A 16719-nucleotide genomic window follows, 5' to 3' on the forward strand; every position below is an offset into this window, starting at 1 on the left:
CTGATGCAGGAATGATCCACCTGACACCCCGCAAGCAGCCAGAGGCCACCAGACACCGCCTCTGGGAGGGAGGGAGGGAGAGCCCATGGGAAGGGTGAAGCCACCCACCTTGTCATTGGTACACTTGGGTTCATGGCTAGCTGCCATCTCAAGATTGCCTTCTAAGACATGAATCCCACAGGACAAGGGTGTACATTTGGAAACACCGGCCTTGCTTGCTAAGCATGCCCGCATATAAAGCTGCAGGTAAACGGGAGAGGAAGCCACAGAAGCCTGGCATGGCTTTCCCTTTGATCCTCAGTGTCAGCATCATGGTTATGAATTAGCCATTAAGGACAGCCACCACTCAGCTACCTGTTTGTCATACTACAGTGGCTGGCATGTTGTTGCTGTGAGGCTGGAAGCTATTTCGTGAGTATTTCAAATAGCAGCAGGGCCCCCCAGGGTGGACAGGTTTTCAGCAGAGCTTCCAGACTAAGACAGACAAGACAGAGGACCTGGCAAGAAATGGCTGCAAACATCCATTATTTATCACAATGTGAGGTGTACAAAGCTTGAATCTCTGAACATTAGAAATTGTCGAAAACGAATTGAGTGTTTGAGGACAGATATTCTAGGCATTAGTGAGGTGGAATGGACAAGTATTTTCCATTCTGAATTGGACAATCATTTGGTTTATTTACTCTGAAGCAAAATCTCACTATCATTCAACAACGGTCGCAGCAGTACCTAGATGGGAAACTGCCAAAAGTTCAGACTGGATTCGGAAGAGGATGTGGAACAAGGGATATCTTTGCTGATGTCGGATGGATCTTGGGTGAAAGTAGAGAATACAGAAATGTGTTTACTTGTGTTTCATGGACTATGCAAAGGCATTTGATACTGTGGACCATAATAAACTGTGGATAAACTTGAGAAGAATGATAATCCCAGAACATCTCATCGTGCGCTTGTGGAACTTGTACACGGATCACGCGGCAGTTGTGGGAACAGAACAAGGGAATACTGCATGGTTTAAAATCAGGAAAGGTGTGCATCGGGGTTGTATCTCAATATACTTGTTCAATTCATGTGGTGAGCAAATCATCAGAGAAGGTGGATTAAATGAAGAAGAATATGGCATCAGGATTAGAGGAAGGCTTATTAGCAACTTGCAAAATATAGATGACACAACCTTGCTTTCTGAAAGTGAGGAGGACTTGAAGCACTTGCTGATGAAGATTAGGATCGTAGTCTTCAGTGTGGATTACAACTGGAATTCTTCATAAGTGGACCAATAGGTCCTCACAAGGGGACCAACATCATGATAAACAGGGTTGAAGTTGTCAAAGATTTTATCTTGCTTAAATCCACAAGCAAGGTTTACATGGAAGCAGCAGTCAAGAGATCAAAAGCTGTATTGGATTAAGTAAACCTGCTGCACAAGAGCTCTTTTGAGTATTGAAGAGCAAGGATGTTACTTTGAGTCTTGGGCCTGACCCAAGCCATGGTACTCTCCACTCCATCACATGCCTGGGAAAGTTGGTCATTGAATCAAGAAGTGATGCATTTGATTTGTGATGTTGGAGAAGAATATTGAAAATACACTGGACTGCTAAAAGGACAAATCGGTCTGTGTTGGAAGAAGTAAGGCCAGAGTGCTCCTTGGAGACAACGATGGCAAGACTTCATTTTACATACTTTGGACATATTATCAGAAGAGACCAGTCCCTGGAGGACATCATGTTTGGGCAAGTGGAAGAGCAGTAAAAAGGGGAAGGCTCTCAACAGGATGGATGGACGCAGTGGGCTCAGACACACCAGCAGTTGTGAGGCTGGCGCAGGACCGTGCACGGTTTCCTTCTGTTGTGCATAAGGGGTCACTATGGGTTACAGCCGGGTTTACTTTGCTGGGAATGACAAATTTAAAAAGAATGGTGTCACATCCATCATCAAAAAGAAATTTCAGATTCTTCCTGAAGTTTAATACTCAGTGATCGGAATAGAGTAGGTAGATAGATAGATAGATAGATAGATAGATAGATAGATAGATAGATGATAGATAAAAGGAAGACCAGTTGATACAACTGTTAGTCAAATTTACTCACCAGCTACTTAAATTAAAAATGAAGAAAGTGAAATTTTCACCCAACTCCTTCCATCTGAAATCAACCAAATATACAATCAAAGACTCATTGGTAATTACTGATGATTAGTATGTAAAAGTCGGAAACACAGAAGGTTTGTTATTGGGAAAATATGGTCTTGGTGATCGAATAAACAACAACTATTACATGACAGAATTTTATTTTACCAATGACCTATTCATTGTAAATCCCTTTTTCCAACAACATAAATGGAGACTACACACACGGATCTCACCAGATAAAATACACAGGAATCAAATCAATTACATCTGTGGGAAGAGACCAAGATGGGTGTCAGAAGAGACTCTGACCTTCCTTGCTGTTGAACTGAGAGTCGATAAAGTGAGTGGATGAGACGATGAAATAAAAGAGCTGGGCAGAAGATCTCAAAGGGTGGCTCTGGAAGACAATGGGAAAGCATGATCCTGAAATGGGCAGAGAACTGGAGTTAAAAACCAACAGGGAAGAACACACTCAGCATTGCTCAAGCTGAAATAAATGGGGAAACAAGTCCAGCATCAAGATGCAGTACTGAAGGATTCTGTGGGCAACATATTGGATGGTGCAGGGAGGATCCAGTAACGATGGAAGGAATGCACAAAGCCACTGTGCCAGAAAGGATTGGCCGCCGTTCCACCATTGCTAGAGGCAGCGTCCACTCAAGAACCAGTGGGACTGAAGGAGGACATCTAAGCCCACTGGAGCCAGGTGTTGATGGAATACTAATTAGATGTTTCAGAACCAGATGGAACACTAGGAGCCAAGACATTGGTCTTTTTTTAAGATCATTGCCGGCGGGAGGCATTTATAGGCCTTATAACATTCCATCATCAATTGTATCAAGCATATTTGTACATATGTTACCATCATCATTTTCTAAACATTTACTTTCTATTTGAGCCCTTGGTGTCAGCTCCTCTTTTTTCCTTCCCTCTCCCACTCCCACTCTCGTGATCCCTTGATAAATTATACATTATTATTTTTTCCATGTTTTTTATTTCCATATCTTACACCGACCGCTGTCTCCCTTCACCCACATTTCTGTTGTTCGTTCCCCTGGGGGTGAGGGGTGGGAGTGGGTAATGCGTCAATCTGTTCCCTCTTCCTTCTCTTCTCCCGCACCTATCCCTTATCCTCCTTGCATCGCTACTCCCATTTCTGTTCCTGATGGATTTATCTGACCTGGATTCCATGTGTTGTGAGCTCTTATCTGTACCAGTGCACATACTTCAGTCTAGCCAGAACTGAAAGGCAGGACTGGGGTCATGATGGTGGGTGGTGACGAAGGCTCAAAGAACCAGAGGAATGTGTGTTTCATCAGTGCTGTACTGCACCTGGTTGACTCATCTCTTCCTTGTAACCCTTCTGTGAGGGGATTTCCTATTGTCTACAGATGGGCTTTGGGTCTGTGCTCCGACCCCCCTCATTCTCAACCGTGTGTGTTTTGGTCTTTTGGTGCCTGTCACCTGATTGGCACTTCATGATCGCACAGGCTGGTGTGCTTCTCCCATGTGGGTGGGCTTGTTGCTTCTCTGCTAGATGGCTGCTTGTTTAACTTCAAGCCTTTAAGACCCCAGATGCTATATCTTTTGATAGCCGGGCACCATCAGCTTTCTTCACCATGTTTGCTTATGCACACATCCGTCTTCAGTGATCATGTTGGAAGGGTGAGCATCACAGAATGCCAGGTTGTTAGAATAAAGTGTTCTTGCATTGAGGGAGGGCCTGAGCAGAGGCCCAAAGTCCGTCCACTTCCACAATGTATTACCATAGAAATATATGTTATAGACCAGTGCCTCTATTTTAATGAATTAATATATTGACGTAAGTGCGCACCTATATTTATACCTCTATCTATAGCTTTGTTTCCTAGATCTTCCCTCTGTTTCCTTTTACCTTCCTCCTTTCCCACCATCATTCTGCCCTCCTTCTGCCTCTTAGTAACTCCTCTCAGCTACATTGCTGTTGCTCCAACACCCCCAGAATCTCTACATTCTCCTTATGCTGCTTTCAGTGCCCTCGTTGCTCCCCTGTCTACAGTACTGTGTGCTCACCCCTTTCCCTGCCTCCTCCTCCCCCAGGTCCTTCGGGACCTGTCAGTCCCACTGCTCTCTCCTCGGGCTTGCTTCCCAAGCCTGTCTTATATTTGTAGGCAAACCAAGAGTGACAGAGACAAAACAAAAAGGAAACAAAAGGTTGTCTAAAAAGATAAAAAACAAAAAAAGAAACTAGCAACAACAACAAAACGAAAAAGCACACCTAATTCCAGGTCAGTCTGCTGACCTTTATGACTACTTCCCCACCAGTTCTGGGGGGTGGAGGGGGTTCCAGGAACTTCCCCTCCTAGTGTGAAGCCTATTTTGGGGGGCTTCTCAGGGTTTTGTGGCTTGGCTCCCTTCTTAGTTCACCCCATTGTGGGGGTGATTAGACCACACTCATTCCCCACCGTGTGCCCCCAGTATTGTCTTCTGTCATCATAGCTCCAGCGAGGGGACATCATGTCTCAAGCTGTGGTCGGCCCTACAGCCCTCTCTGTGCCTTAGCAGCTCCGTGCAGGGACGTCGTCCTCAGGCCTGGGTGTGCCAGTGTGGGGTCTAGTCCCTCGCTCTCTCTTTTTCCTTCTTGGCTTGTTGCTGCGTGGGTGTGGTAGGCCGACCCCTCTCCCCAGCCTGTAAGTTTAGTGTTGTTCTCTGTAGCACATGCTTCTAGAATCCAGGACATTTTAAAACAGCTATCTGACTAACTGATTGAAAGAGATCCATATTTGTGGGCATTTGAGAGAAAGGTGACTCAACAGGATGCAGACATTATCAAACAACACCATCAATACCACGCACAAGGAACGCTTTGCTAGCGGTCATTAGAAACGGCCGCAGCAGCACACGGACAAGGAGTAACCAGAAAGTCAAGCCAGATTCAGAAGAGGCCGTGGACCAGAGGCTAGCACTGTTAATGTCAGAGGAGGTTAGAGAGTACTAGAATGCAGAGAATACTAGAAAGATCTTTACCTGTGTTTTTTAAGTGATTTTGTTTTTTACGAGTTTCCTGGCATATATTTCACATGTCATACAATTCAACAGTTCACTCTTATTAGAGAGAGCCACCTCCACAATCAATTTTAGACCAGACACTTGTTTCTTGTATTTATTGTCACCAACTCCCAAACCTTCCTCACCGCACCCCACAAGAAACCATCAATGGGGTCACTGCCTCTGCAGCTCTACCCATCCTGGATTTCATGTGCAGGAGAACATAGGACACAAAATACAGAAGGAAACCCCCTACTGGGCGCCGCATGCTAGCGAGGCAGTTCACATCCTGGGCCAGAGGGGATTCACGAGAGGCTTACGTAGTCCATGTGACCCGCTGCCATCCACAGCCTTCTGAAAACCAGTTTCACAGTTTAAGCTGTAATACCATTCCCTCCTTGGGGGTTTTGGTTTTATTATTTAGCATCCTTGGATCACACGGGTTAGTGCGTCTTTTCCATGTGGATTTAGCTGACACCTCACTTAGATGGCTGCTTGTTTTTAAGACAAACCTTTAAGCCCCCAGACACTATTCTCTCTGATACCTAAGCACATCTGGTTCCTTCACTGCATGTTACTATAGCACACTCATCACTTCAGTGATCTTTTCATGTCATAGGACCTCAGTGTTCTCAGATTGGGACTAAAATGAAGTGTGAGCCCCAAATCCATTCATCTATCTGTGGTTTATATATGTCTCTGGTTCACTTTAGAGATATCGTTATCATTTTATGTGAGAGAACATTATCAGTCAGCCTTCTGGGGCATTAGTTGACCTGTATTTTTATTGACTATGCAAAGACAGTGTGGGTCATGACAAATTATGAGAACATTTTTTAAGAATGGGAATACCAGAACACTGAATTGCACTCATGCACAACCTGGATCTAGAACAAGAGGCCAAACAAAGGGATAATGCCTGATTTAAAATCGGGAGTCAAGGCTGAATCCTTTCGTCATCCTATTCCGTTTGTATGCTGAGCAGACGAACTGTGTGAAGAACAGCATGGCATCTGGTTTGGAGGAAGCCTCGTTAACGTGTGATCCGCAGAGGACACAGCCTTGCTCGCTGACAGCAAAGGCTCCAGAGCATTTACTGATAAAGAGCAAAGGCTCAGCTTTTAGATGGGATTACACTGCAACATAAAGAACGCAAAAACCCTCACAACTAGACCAATAAGCAAAATACACGGAGAAAACGTCAAAGTTATCAAGGGCTTCATTTTACTTGGTCCACAAGCCACACCCATGGAAGCAGCTGCCAGGAAATCAAGTGATGTATTGTGTTGGGCCGATCCACTGCAAAGGCCTCTACCAACTGCTCAGAAGCCGAGCTGCCACTATGAGGACTGAGGTGTGTCTGGCCCAAGCATTTCCAGGTGCGTCTTAGGCATGTACAATCTGGACAGGAATCAGTAGGATGAGGTTAGGCCCTTGAGTTACGGTGTTGGCGAAGATACTGCAGGAAGCATGGACTAGCAAAAGAATGAGCAAGCCTGCCTGAGAAGAGGCACTGCAGGGGTGTTCCTTAGAAGCAAGGTTGGCGATGCTTTGTCTCGTGTCTTTGGACATGTTATCAAGAAGGGCTCATTCCTGGAGAAGGGCATCATGCTTGGAAACGTAGAAGGCCGGGGGAAAAGACAGACTGACCCAGTGGCTGCAACAATGGGTTCAAACAGAGCAGTCGTGAGGATGAAGCAGAACCAGGCAGTGTTCCGTTCTGCTGTATATATAGCTACGGTCAAACAAAGGGCCCTGGTCGGGGTGTGGGCTATGCATTGAACTGCTAACTACAAGGGCAGTGGTTCTAGCCCTCCAGCTACTTTGTGGAAGAATGTTGAGGCTGCCTGCTCCTCTAAAGACGTAAAGTCTTGGAAACCCGACAGTGCAGTTCTGCTCTTTGCCACTGAGTCAGTACGGACCAGAACTATTGACTTCTGGTGGAGAGAAGTGTGTGTGTGTGTGTGTGTGTGTGTGTGTGTGTGTGTGTGTGTACAGGTCAGCAGATTGATGGCTCCCAACAACAACATTAAGGATACACTATGCACCTGTTTTTATTCTGGAACTTCATCCTCATTACCTCTTAACCACTGTGTGAGTTAAGTCATGCCCCTGTTTTATAGTCAAGCAAACAGGCTAAAGAGGGACTATGCCTGTCCCGTGTGGAACCTCCAGGAACTGCCAGCGAGCTGGCATCCCAGGTTGCCTTTTCCACCCCAAGACGACATCCTGCCTGCCTTGCTTTTGAACATACATTGCACAGAGAAAAGTAACCAAATACCTCCACGGTTCCCCACGATTCCCGGCTCCCTGCCCCTTTTGGAGGGGACCCTGCAGCCCAGAAGCCAGGTCTGGAGGCATTGGATTGGGTTAGAGAAGTCATTGGAAGGCAAGCCAGCTGTGGTGCATAGCTCCCAGGTCTTGGTTGCACGGTAGTGCTGCAGCCTGCCCGAGCTTCGTTTGCTTGTCTGTGAAGTGGGTTAGTGTGGGTGAAGCGGCTTCACTGGGCTCATTGGAAGTGGCTGCCAAAGAGTGACTCCCTGTGGCCCAGGCTGGAGCCTAGTCAAGTTTTTCTATTCTCAGTCTTATTGAAACAGGATTTAATTAAACTGATTATTAAGAGACGGCGGGGGCCTGGAGCGTTTGGAGGAGACTAACCACCTGTCTGTCTCTCCAGCAGACTCCAGCCCCCCGGCGCGCCTCCTGACCACGCGGCCGTGCTGCGGCCCCGGCCCGGATCGGCGGCCGGTCCTGGGTGAGGCGCCACGTTTCCACGCACAGGCCAAGGGCAAGAACGTGCGGCTGGACGGCCACTCGCGCCGGGCGACGCGCCGCAACAGCTTCTGCAACGGCGTCACGTTCACGCAGCGGCCCATCCGGCTGTACGAGCAGGTGCGGCTGCGCCTGGTGGCCGTGCGCCCCGGCTGGAGCGGCGCGCTGCGCTTCGGCTTCACGGCGCATGACCCGTCGCTCATGAGCGCCCACGACATCCCCAAGTATGCCTGTCCCGACCTCGTCACGAGGCCCGGCTACTGGGCCAAGGCACTGCCCGAGAGCCTGGCGCTGCGGGACACCGTGCTGGCCTACTGGGCGGATCGCCACGGCCGCGTCTTCTACAGCGTCAACGATGGCGAGCCGGTGCTCTTCCACTGTGGCGTGGCCGTAGGCGGCCCGCTCTGGGCGCTCATCGACGTCTACGGCATCACCGACGAGGTGCAGCTGCTCGGTAGGTCTCGGCCGGGCAGGGCGGGCGCTGGGTGGCATGCCTTTCTTCGGCACAGACACTTAGGGCGGTCTTATTTTGCCAGGCATCGTTCTAAACGCATTACGCACCTTAGCTCGGTGATATTTGTCACCGCAGCCCACCCTTCCCATTTGATCTCGGGGCTCGCCGAGGCGTGGAGATGGAGAGGTGCAGGCCCAGCAGTGCAAAGCCAGGGTGGGGAGCCCATGCAGATGGATGCACACTGCGGGCCCATTCGGGGACTCCTTGACCTGTTTAATGGCACAGTCACACGTCCCCTTATGCACTCGTCCACCCATCCGTCCTTCAGTCCATCCATGCCTGCCCATTGGTTCAGCCTGTCCACGTGTTCACTCACTCCTTGATTCGTTCACTCCGCCGTGGACTCGCTTGCTCCTGTATTTCCTTACGGGCTCATCCACTCCCTCGTACTCAGCTGCCCAACCTGTGCCCTGTTTACAAGCGTCCGAGTGCCTGGCTGGGCAGGCTGTGCGAGGGCAGATGTATCAGAGCCAGCCGCGCCGGTAAGGTGCTCACAGTCTGTTAGGGTGAAATCCTGGAGGTGAGAACTCATTGGGGGAGAGGCTTACTACCTTTTTATTGAGGCCTCCTCGTCTTCCTTTCTTTTTAAATAGTTTCAGTGGCATATGCTTCACAGATCCTACCGTGCAATCCATCGATCATATGGAGAAGAGTTGTGCAGACTCCATCACAACCAATCCATTTAGAACTTTTTCTTCTCTTTCTCACGGTTGTCACTTCCCCGTCCCCCCAATGCCATACTCCCCAGCCGTGCCCCTCTCCAGTTACTGTCTCCTTGAAGCGCACAGACCTGAAGGGTGAGGAAGGAGTTTGACGGGTTTACAGCCCCGCCATGACCCCCAAAAGTTCCCTCCAGCCCCTTCTGTGGAAACCGCCTCTGCTGGAAAGCTGGTCTGGGGTTCCACCATCCGTGTGGGCAGTTCTTGAAGTTACATCACTGGACTCAGACAGTGCATATGCATTTGCGCCTGGCTGCTTTCGCTCAGCCTATTTTGAGAGAGTCATTGTCATTCGTCAGTGGTTTGATCTTTTCCTTGCTGAGTAGTATCTCCTGAGAAGTCCCTGGCTGGTGCAAATGCTTAACGCACTGACAACTGCTAACCGAAGGTTAGAAGCTCCAATCCACCCAGAGGTACTTCAGGAAAAGGCCTGGTGATCTCTTTCTGCAAAACTAGCCATGGAAAGGAGCTCTTAGCGCTGCCCAGGCGATCACTGTGGTCACTTTGAGCCAGCGTGACCAGCGTCAACTCCATCCGAACTGGCAGTATTCCATGATGTGACGTGAGAGCTTGTATGAACCTTTGGGCTGCTTCAGAGTTTTCCATCCTGCTTCAGAGGTTAAAGGCCTGGCATGGTCTCCTCCCTCAGCCCCTCGGCCACCTGCCCACCACAGCACCAGGCAGGAAGGGACTTAGGCAGCTGGCCTGTGTTCCTCCACGTCCCCCCAGAAGTAGGAAGTCCACAGAGCTTCAAAGCGAGGAGTCACTCAGGCCCTCATCCCAAGACCCTCCAGTTGCCAGCTGCGTTGCCGGGCCAGGTGACTGAATCTGTCGGTGCCCTGCATATTTGTCTGTAAGCAGGTGACTGCAAGGTTACGTGAGCTGATGTATGAAAGGAATGCGACCCGAGGCTCGAAACACAGGGACGAAATTCTCAAAGAAATCACTGCTAACACGTAACATGTCTCAGTCTGTCTGTTCACGAGCCGCAGCATGTGACCAAGGGGAAGCCTGACTGGGGCCTCTTAGCCATGCCCCCACGCTCTTTCCAGAGAATGGTCTTGGTGTGTCCCTGGCTCTGCTGTCCCTCATTCCTGGAGCTCTTTACTTCTCTCCAACACGGCTCCTTCACCTGCTCCCCAGACAGCCCGTCTCTGGATAAGAGCCAAGAACCTCAGCCACTTCATAATCAGCTCCAGTGGAGTCAGAGCATTTTGGTTTTTTTCTTTTCAAAAACACAAATGGGAAGCAGCCTTTGAAGACATAGTGAAACAGAAGAAACCTGGAGACATGGACTCTTCCGCTTTCAGGCAGCGTCTCATCCACTTGGTTACTTGGCGGCGGTCCCTTGGCCCCGACCACATCCCTCATGCCATGGTGGAAAGGGAAAGGCAGCTAGTCCACGGGGACTTCAGTGCCTCGTGAGGTAGGAGGAGGGGGGAGTTTCTGGGCTTTCCTGAGCCTCTGCTTCCTTGTCTGCATAGAGGCCCCATCACTTGGTGGGCAGCCCCCTGCAGGGCCACATGCACAACAGTGGGGACACTGCCCTGTCTGCACTGTGAAGGGAACCAACTTCATGGCACATCACAACCATAGGACGAGGTGCACAGTGGGTGTACAAAGCGGGAGGTGAGCAGGCAGAGCGCACTTCAGATCATGGATGAATTTCACTCCCTTCTGTATGCCTCTATGAGTTATCTTTTCAATCTGGATCTAAAGAGCTTGTATTGCTTTGGCAATCCGAGCAGTACGGCTGTTTTCCTATCTGAAGGATACCTGAGTGATTCAAGCAGCAGTTTCTGGCACAGAAGCATGGTCAATGTTGGTTTCATCTTTCTTTGGTTACAGCCAGGTAGAAGGGGGTTAGGGGGTTTTGTTTTGTTTTCTTTCTCCCACCTCCCAATGATCAACAGTGATTTATAGGCAGCAGGGAAATGTGGCTAATACATAGGAGAAGAAAGCTAAGTAGTTGTGACTGGATTGTTCGAGTCTAGACAATCAGTATCCTGCTGTCCCCGCACAAGAGGAGGCCACTTGAGAAGCACAAAATGCCTCAGTGAGTTTGGTCTCTCCCGGGTGAGCGGTGTTGTCCAGGGTACCTAGTATGATACATTAAGATAGCCAGTGCCCATGGTACTCAGAATCCTCTGGCCTCCTTCTCACCAAGAACCAGCTGCGAAATTCCAGAATAGACCTGGACATACCCTGGTGGCCCTCATCCTCGGTCACTGCTTCCCAGACACCACTGGGTGAAGCCCGGCAACCAGCAAACCATCTGGGATGTGGCTGCTCCTATAAGTGGTGACCCTGGACTCACTGTGACGCATGCTTACCAAATGCTGACTGTGATCCATGGGGCTTTCACTGGCTAATTTGGGGATGTAGATCACCAGGCCTTTCTTCCTAGACTGTCTAAATCTGGAAGTGCCACTAAAACCTGTACAACATCATAGCAACACTCAGACCTCCCATGGCAGATGGCTGGTGGCAGTGCATTGGCTGGGAATTAAACCCAGGTCTCCTGCGTGGGAGGTGAGAATTCTTCCACTGAGCGACCCACCATTGCATCGCATGGCATCTGGTTAGGGTGGTCAAGTTTAGAAACCAAAGCACAGGTTGCCTAGTTAAATTTTAATTTAAATAAATAATTTCTCAGTCCAAGGAAATTGTGCTGCCAGGTAAGCACTGGACTGCTAACTAACTACAAGGTGAGTGGTTCAAGTCTACCAGCCACTCCTCAGGAGAATGATGAAGCTGTCTGCTCCTATAAAGATTCATAGCTTCAGAAAACCTAGATAGGATCCCTAAGTCAGAATCGATTTGATGGCAGTAGGTTATATCCCATGTAATATTTGGGACACACTTATACTGGAAATGTGTTGTTTACCTGAAATGCAGTTTTAACTGGGTGTCCTGTATGTCATCTGGCAACCAACTCTCTGGGGAGCATCCTCTCGACCTCTGCTGGTACATGTCTGGCTCCATCATTGTTCCCAGGTGAGTGCCCCCCACTGGTGAACTGAGCCGTTTCTGAACCCAGGTTTGGCTAGGTCATGTGAGTCTCTCAGGCTCAAGGCATGAAGACCTCCGCTTGATCTGCTTTGCCCAGCAAGCCCTTCCTTTGTAGGGCTTGTGTGTTCTGACCTCACACTGCCTCGATTCCGGGACCTGCGAGCCCTCGAAGGCTTCCTCTTTGCCCAGGGTGGGAGGCAGGTCATTGAACCCGAGGCCAGAAAAATTGGGGTTGCATGTGACAGAAGCCCAGTTGGATCTTACCTAAGCAAAACAGAAGAACTCTGTGACGGACTCACTTAACTCCTTGCCGGCAAGCCCATTCTGATTCACCGCAACCCTACAGGACCGACCAGAACTGCCCCTGTGGGTTTACAAGACAGTAACTCTTTGCAAGAGTAGAAGCCTCATTTTTCCCCCTCTGGGTGGCTGATGGTTTCAAACTGCTCACCTTGTGGTTTGCAGCCCAATGAGTAACCACTATGCCACCAGGACTACAAGTACTCAGACCTTCCAGGGAGTGGCTACCAGTAAGCCTGGCTTTGAGGCAGGCCCAAAGATCACCTGGAACATCTGCCTCTCTCCATTTCTTTCTCTATCTTCTCTGTTGGCATAGTCCTCAGCCCAGCACCCCCTTTGGGCTGGCAGAAAAAAACACCAGCACCTCCAGGCCCACTTCCTTCCAGCTTAGCAGACCCAGCAGAAGGAGAGCGCCTTCCCTGAAAACCAAAAATCCCACACTCGGTGCCATCGAGTCAATGCTGACTCCTTCTGACCCCCTGTGGGTTTCTGAGACTGAAACTGTTAGGGGAGTAGAAAGCCCAGTCTTTCCCCATGGGGCTGCTGGTGGTTTCCAACTGCCGCCCATGGTGGGTCACAGCCCAGTGCACGCATAACCACTCCACCACCAGAGCTCCTGAAAGACCTGGATAAAGGAAAAGTGGTCTCGCGGATCTGCTCGGGTCACACACCATCTCTAAGTCCATCGCTATAGCCAAGAGGATGACATTAACTGACTAGATTCAACAACACCCCACCATTGCCATCAATCCCCTCCCCCTCCAGGGGAGCCCGTGCCTGAGAGCAGAGCTGCACACCTTCTATTAGAAAATCACCAGGCCTTGCTTCCAAGGGACCTTTGCATCTGTTCAGATCCCAACATTTTAGTAGCCTTCACGGGCTCGCATGCAGTGCGGTTGCCGAGGTCTGTCCCAGACCGGCAGACCGTGCCCAGCCGCCCACCCTGACAGTAAGGCACCGGTTGTCCTTTTCAGCCTGAAGCAAGCTCCCATCATGGTGGCTGGGTAAGGGCCCCTGTGCCTGGCACGGGGCACCGCCTGCTGTTAGTGCACGGTTCTGCTATGGATCCATCGCAGGGGCCCGTAGGAAGGCTGGCGGATCCCCACTTGGCAGGTGAAGTCACGCTGCCCGGACTGGCTAGTGTCTGTCTGCCCTGGCCAGTAGAAGGTGGCATGCGGAGAGGTGTGGGCCTGACGCCCCACAGGTCTGGGATTACCTCCAGCATGCCTGACCCAACATTGCATGCCCCCTCCCCTCACCCCCAGTGCCTCCCTACTCTGCCTCCCCTCTGCAGCGTGGAGGAAAGGGCTCTGCTCCTCCCCCGCCCTGTACATGGACATTGCTTCAATACTGAGTCGCCGGCCGCTGCCTCCCCCTTCTCCTGCCTCACTGGCTCCTCCCCGCAGAACTGTACCCGTAAACATAAAGTCTTCCCCCCTGGCCCCCCACACACATACAGAGCTGTCATCCCATTCCCCAGCGCCCCATCAGAGTCCACCTTCTCAGAAGTATCCTCTTATCCACCTGCTCCACTCCCTCTTTTGAGAGACCCTGTCGGGTGTCTGGCCCACCACCTCACTCAGCCTTCAACTCCGTGCGCCCAAACCTAGAGCTCCCTCCTCTCACTTCCAGCACTGCGGACCTTCGTGGGGTGGAGGTCTGCTCTGGCCACTCCTCTTCTTTGGCCTCCTTGCTGGCCCTCCCCCTTACCCATCCACCCCCCCACCCCCTGTCTGCCCCTCCTATGTGAAGGCCCTGGGGGGGCTGTTCCAGGCTCCGCTCTCACTTCTTTTAGGCTGATGTTAAACTGTGTGATGCACAAGTATGTGGAGTATGGGTGTGTGCTTTAGCACATGGTCACAAAGTCAGACCACTGCTCTCTATTTTCCCTGATCCTCCAAAGGCCTGGAGCCCTCACTGGGCCCCCAATCCCATCCCTTAAGCTGCTGGCTCCCAATTCCATATCCCTGGCCCTGCTGCCACTCTGAACCCCAGCCCTCCATACCCCACCCACTCAGCTTCTCCTCCTGGCTCTGAGTCCCCACATTGGGCACACTTGGGCAGAACTCCCACCTGCCCCCCATTCACGTGGCCCCATCCGATTGGTTGATCAGTCCGAAAACTGGGGCAACATCCTCGAGTCTCCCCCTGTCACCCCACGGCCATTCTGTCTGCAAGGCCAGTCGTCTCTTCCCCTGGGACCTGTCCCCAATCAGTCCTTTGTAGACAGTGAAGTGACGGGTGGACCAGTTCCTTCTGTCTCCAGTTCATCCTCATGTAAAGACGGCTCCTCTTGGGATATATATGCCGCTGGGCTTCTGACCCCAGATAATTCTGACCTAAGAGAGGGTGGAGGCGGGGAACTGGAAGGACAGGGCGATCCCAGGCCCAACACTGGGCCCCAGAGGTAACTAGAGGAGCCTGCCCCAACCATCCTGGAGCTGCCGCTGTGTGAGGGTGCTGGGGTGTTGGAGGGAGGGAGGCAGGGAGAGAAAGGGGTTTCTGATGAGCCCTCCCTCCCAGGGGCCACATAAGGGGCCCTGAACTTGAAACTCCATGAGCCACCAGCCTGAGGCTACATCCAAGTGCTGGGCTGCCCAACAAGGGTTGCAAGGGGGCGCTTGGATTTTAGAAGCAGAATTGCTAGTGGTCAGTGGGGTCTGACCTCAGAGTTGCAACGCCTGGATTGGAATATAGTTTGTCACCCCTGCCTACAGAGCCCATGTCACCTCTCAGAGTTCCCGTTTCCCCACCCCACACCCCAACTACAAAGTGCCTGTTTTCAGAGCCTCATGGAAGAGTAGTGAAGATTGGACGAGGTTAATGCATGTTCATTGCCAGCCTCTGGTAGGTGCTGAAAGAAGGAGGAGTGTGTGCTCTCCAGAGGGGTTTGGAGAGAAGCGCCTTGGAGAGCAGCTTACTGGAATCCTGCCTCCATCCGGTGGCTTCTCCACAGAAGAGATATGCACCTTTGAGCAGGGGGCTCTCAAGTGTCAGGCCTAGGCCAGCACTGGGCCACCTGAGCCTCTTTTCTTGTGGACAGGGCCTGGTGGGAATGAAGTGGGGAGAGCCAGCTTTTGCTGGCACCAGGCTAAGTCATGTCATGTTCGTTGTAAGGCCAGCCTACAAACCCAGCACGCCCGGCAGCCATGGCGGTCCTCATGCCCGAGCCCTGTGTCACCGTCAGAGCAGCCTTTCCTGACCCCTCACAGGTCCGACTTCTGACCAAGTCCCCCTTTTACACTAGGAGAGCTCCAGCCTGTCCCTCCCAGTTGGGAAGGTGGATTCCCTCACTTCATCTCTTGGTGCCTGGGTGCCCCCGTGTTAAGATGACCCCATCTTACAGGGCTGTGTAGGCTGGCCCCCAGAAGAGCTTGGATGCACACCAAGATGAACTTCACCAGAGCTGGCCTCTCTGCTGGGGTGGGCCAGGAACACAGCCCAGGCCTGTCTGTCCACCTCTGCTCACCCGGTGCCAGCTCAGGACTTTTGAGATTTTGCAGTGAAGGAATCGTGTGGGAATAGTCCATGTTTGCAGCGCGGTACTTCCCCTGCCCTGGGTTGCACCTTTGCACCCCTGGAGGTCGTTTTCATAATACAAGGGCATCACTGTCACTCTCATTGTAAGGATGAGGATGCAGAGGCTCCCTGAGGTGACATGCTTTGAGCTCAGGCTACACAGCCAGGAAGGGCTTGACCAAAGTCTGTCCGCCTCCACAGTCCGTATCCCTAGAATACTAAAGGGTGGGCTCGGAGGATCACAGGGGCAAGGAGGAGGGGCACTGGGGTGGATGGCAGAGGCAGAGTGTGTTGGCGAGAGCAGAGCCCAGGGCCAGCTGAGACCAATGGCTTTGGGTTGGGCTGGGCAGGCCACCTCTGATGGGAAAGTGCACTGCACCGAGGGACAGAATCCTTTGGGCTCCCAGACACACCCCTGAGTATGAGATTACTCCCCAACTCCTGCCATATATATATATATATATATATATATATTAGAAAGAAGGTTCTCAGAGTAGTGTCTGGTTCCACCATGCAGACACAGTTTTACATAACAATAGCTGCACTTCCCTCCGCCCTTCTGACCTTCTGAGTTTTGTCTGGAGGCAGGGCTGCCCGTCTTGCCCCTTGTGGCTGAACAAGCCAATCTGTGTTTGAAGACGTACAGCCAGATGCTTCTTCAAATCAAGGATGGTGAGAGTACATCGTACATGATTGGGATGTGTTATCAAGACAGGTCCCAAACTCTA

General features: G+C 51.0%; 1 protein-coding gene across 2 annotated transcripts in view; it reads left to right on the forward strand.

Annotated features, from left to right (window-relative positions):
• Positions 1-16719, forward strand: part of NEURL1B (neuralized E3 ubiquitin protein ligase 1B) — a 51678-nt gene that overhangs the window by 21154 nt on the left and 13805 nt on the right. The window contains exon 2 of one of the 2 annotated variants that reach the window (XM_075541950.1): positions 7833-8381. In XM_075541950.1, coding sequence (XP_075398065.1) covers positions 7833-8381 — 549 coding nt within the window. The remainder of the gene's footprint in view (positions 1-7832; positions 8382-16719) is intronic. The other variant, XM_075541951.1, reaches the window with a different exon arrangement.

The sequence above is a fragment of the Tenrec ecaudatus genome, chromosome 2 (genome assembly GCF_050624435.1).
Source record: "Tenrec ecaudatus isolate mTenEca1 chromosome 2, mTenEca1.hap1, whole genome shotgun sequence".
Classification (NCBI taxonomy): domain Eukaryota; kingdom Metazoa; phylum Chordata; class Mammalia; order Afrosoricida; family Tenrecidae; genus Tenrec; species Tenrec ecaudatus.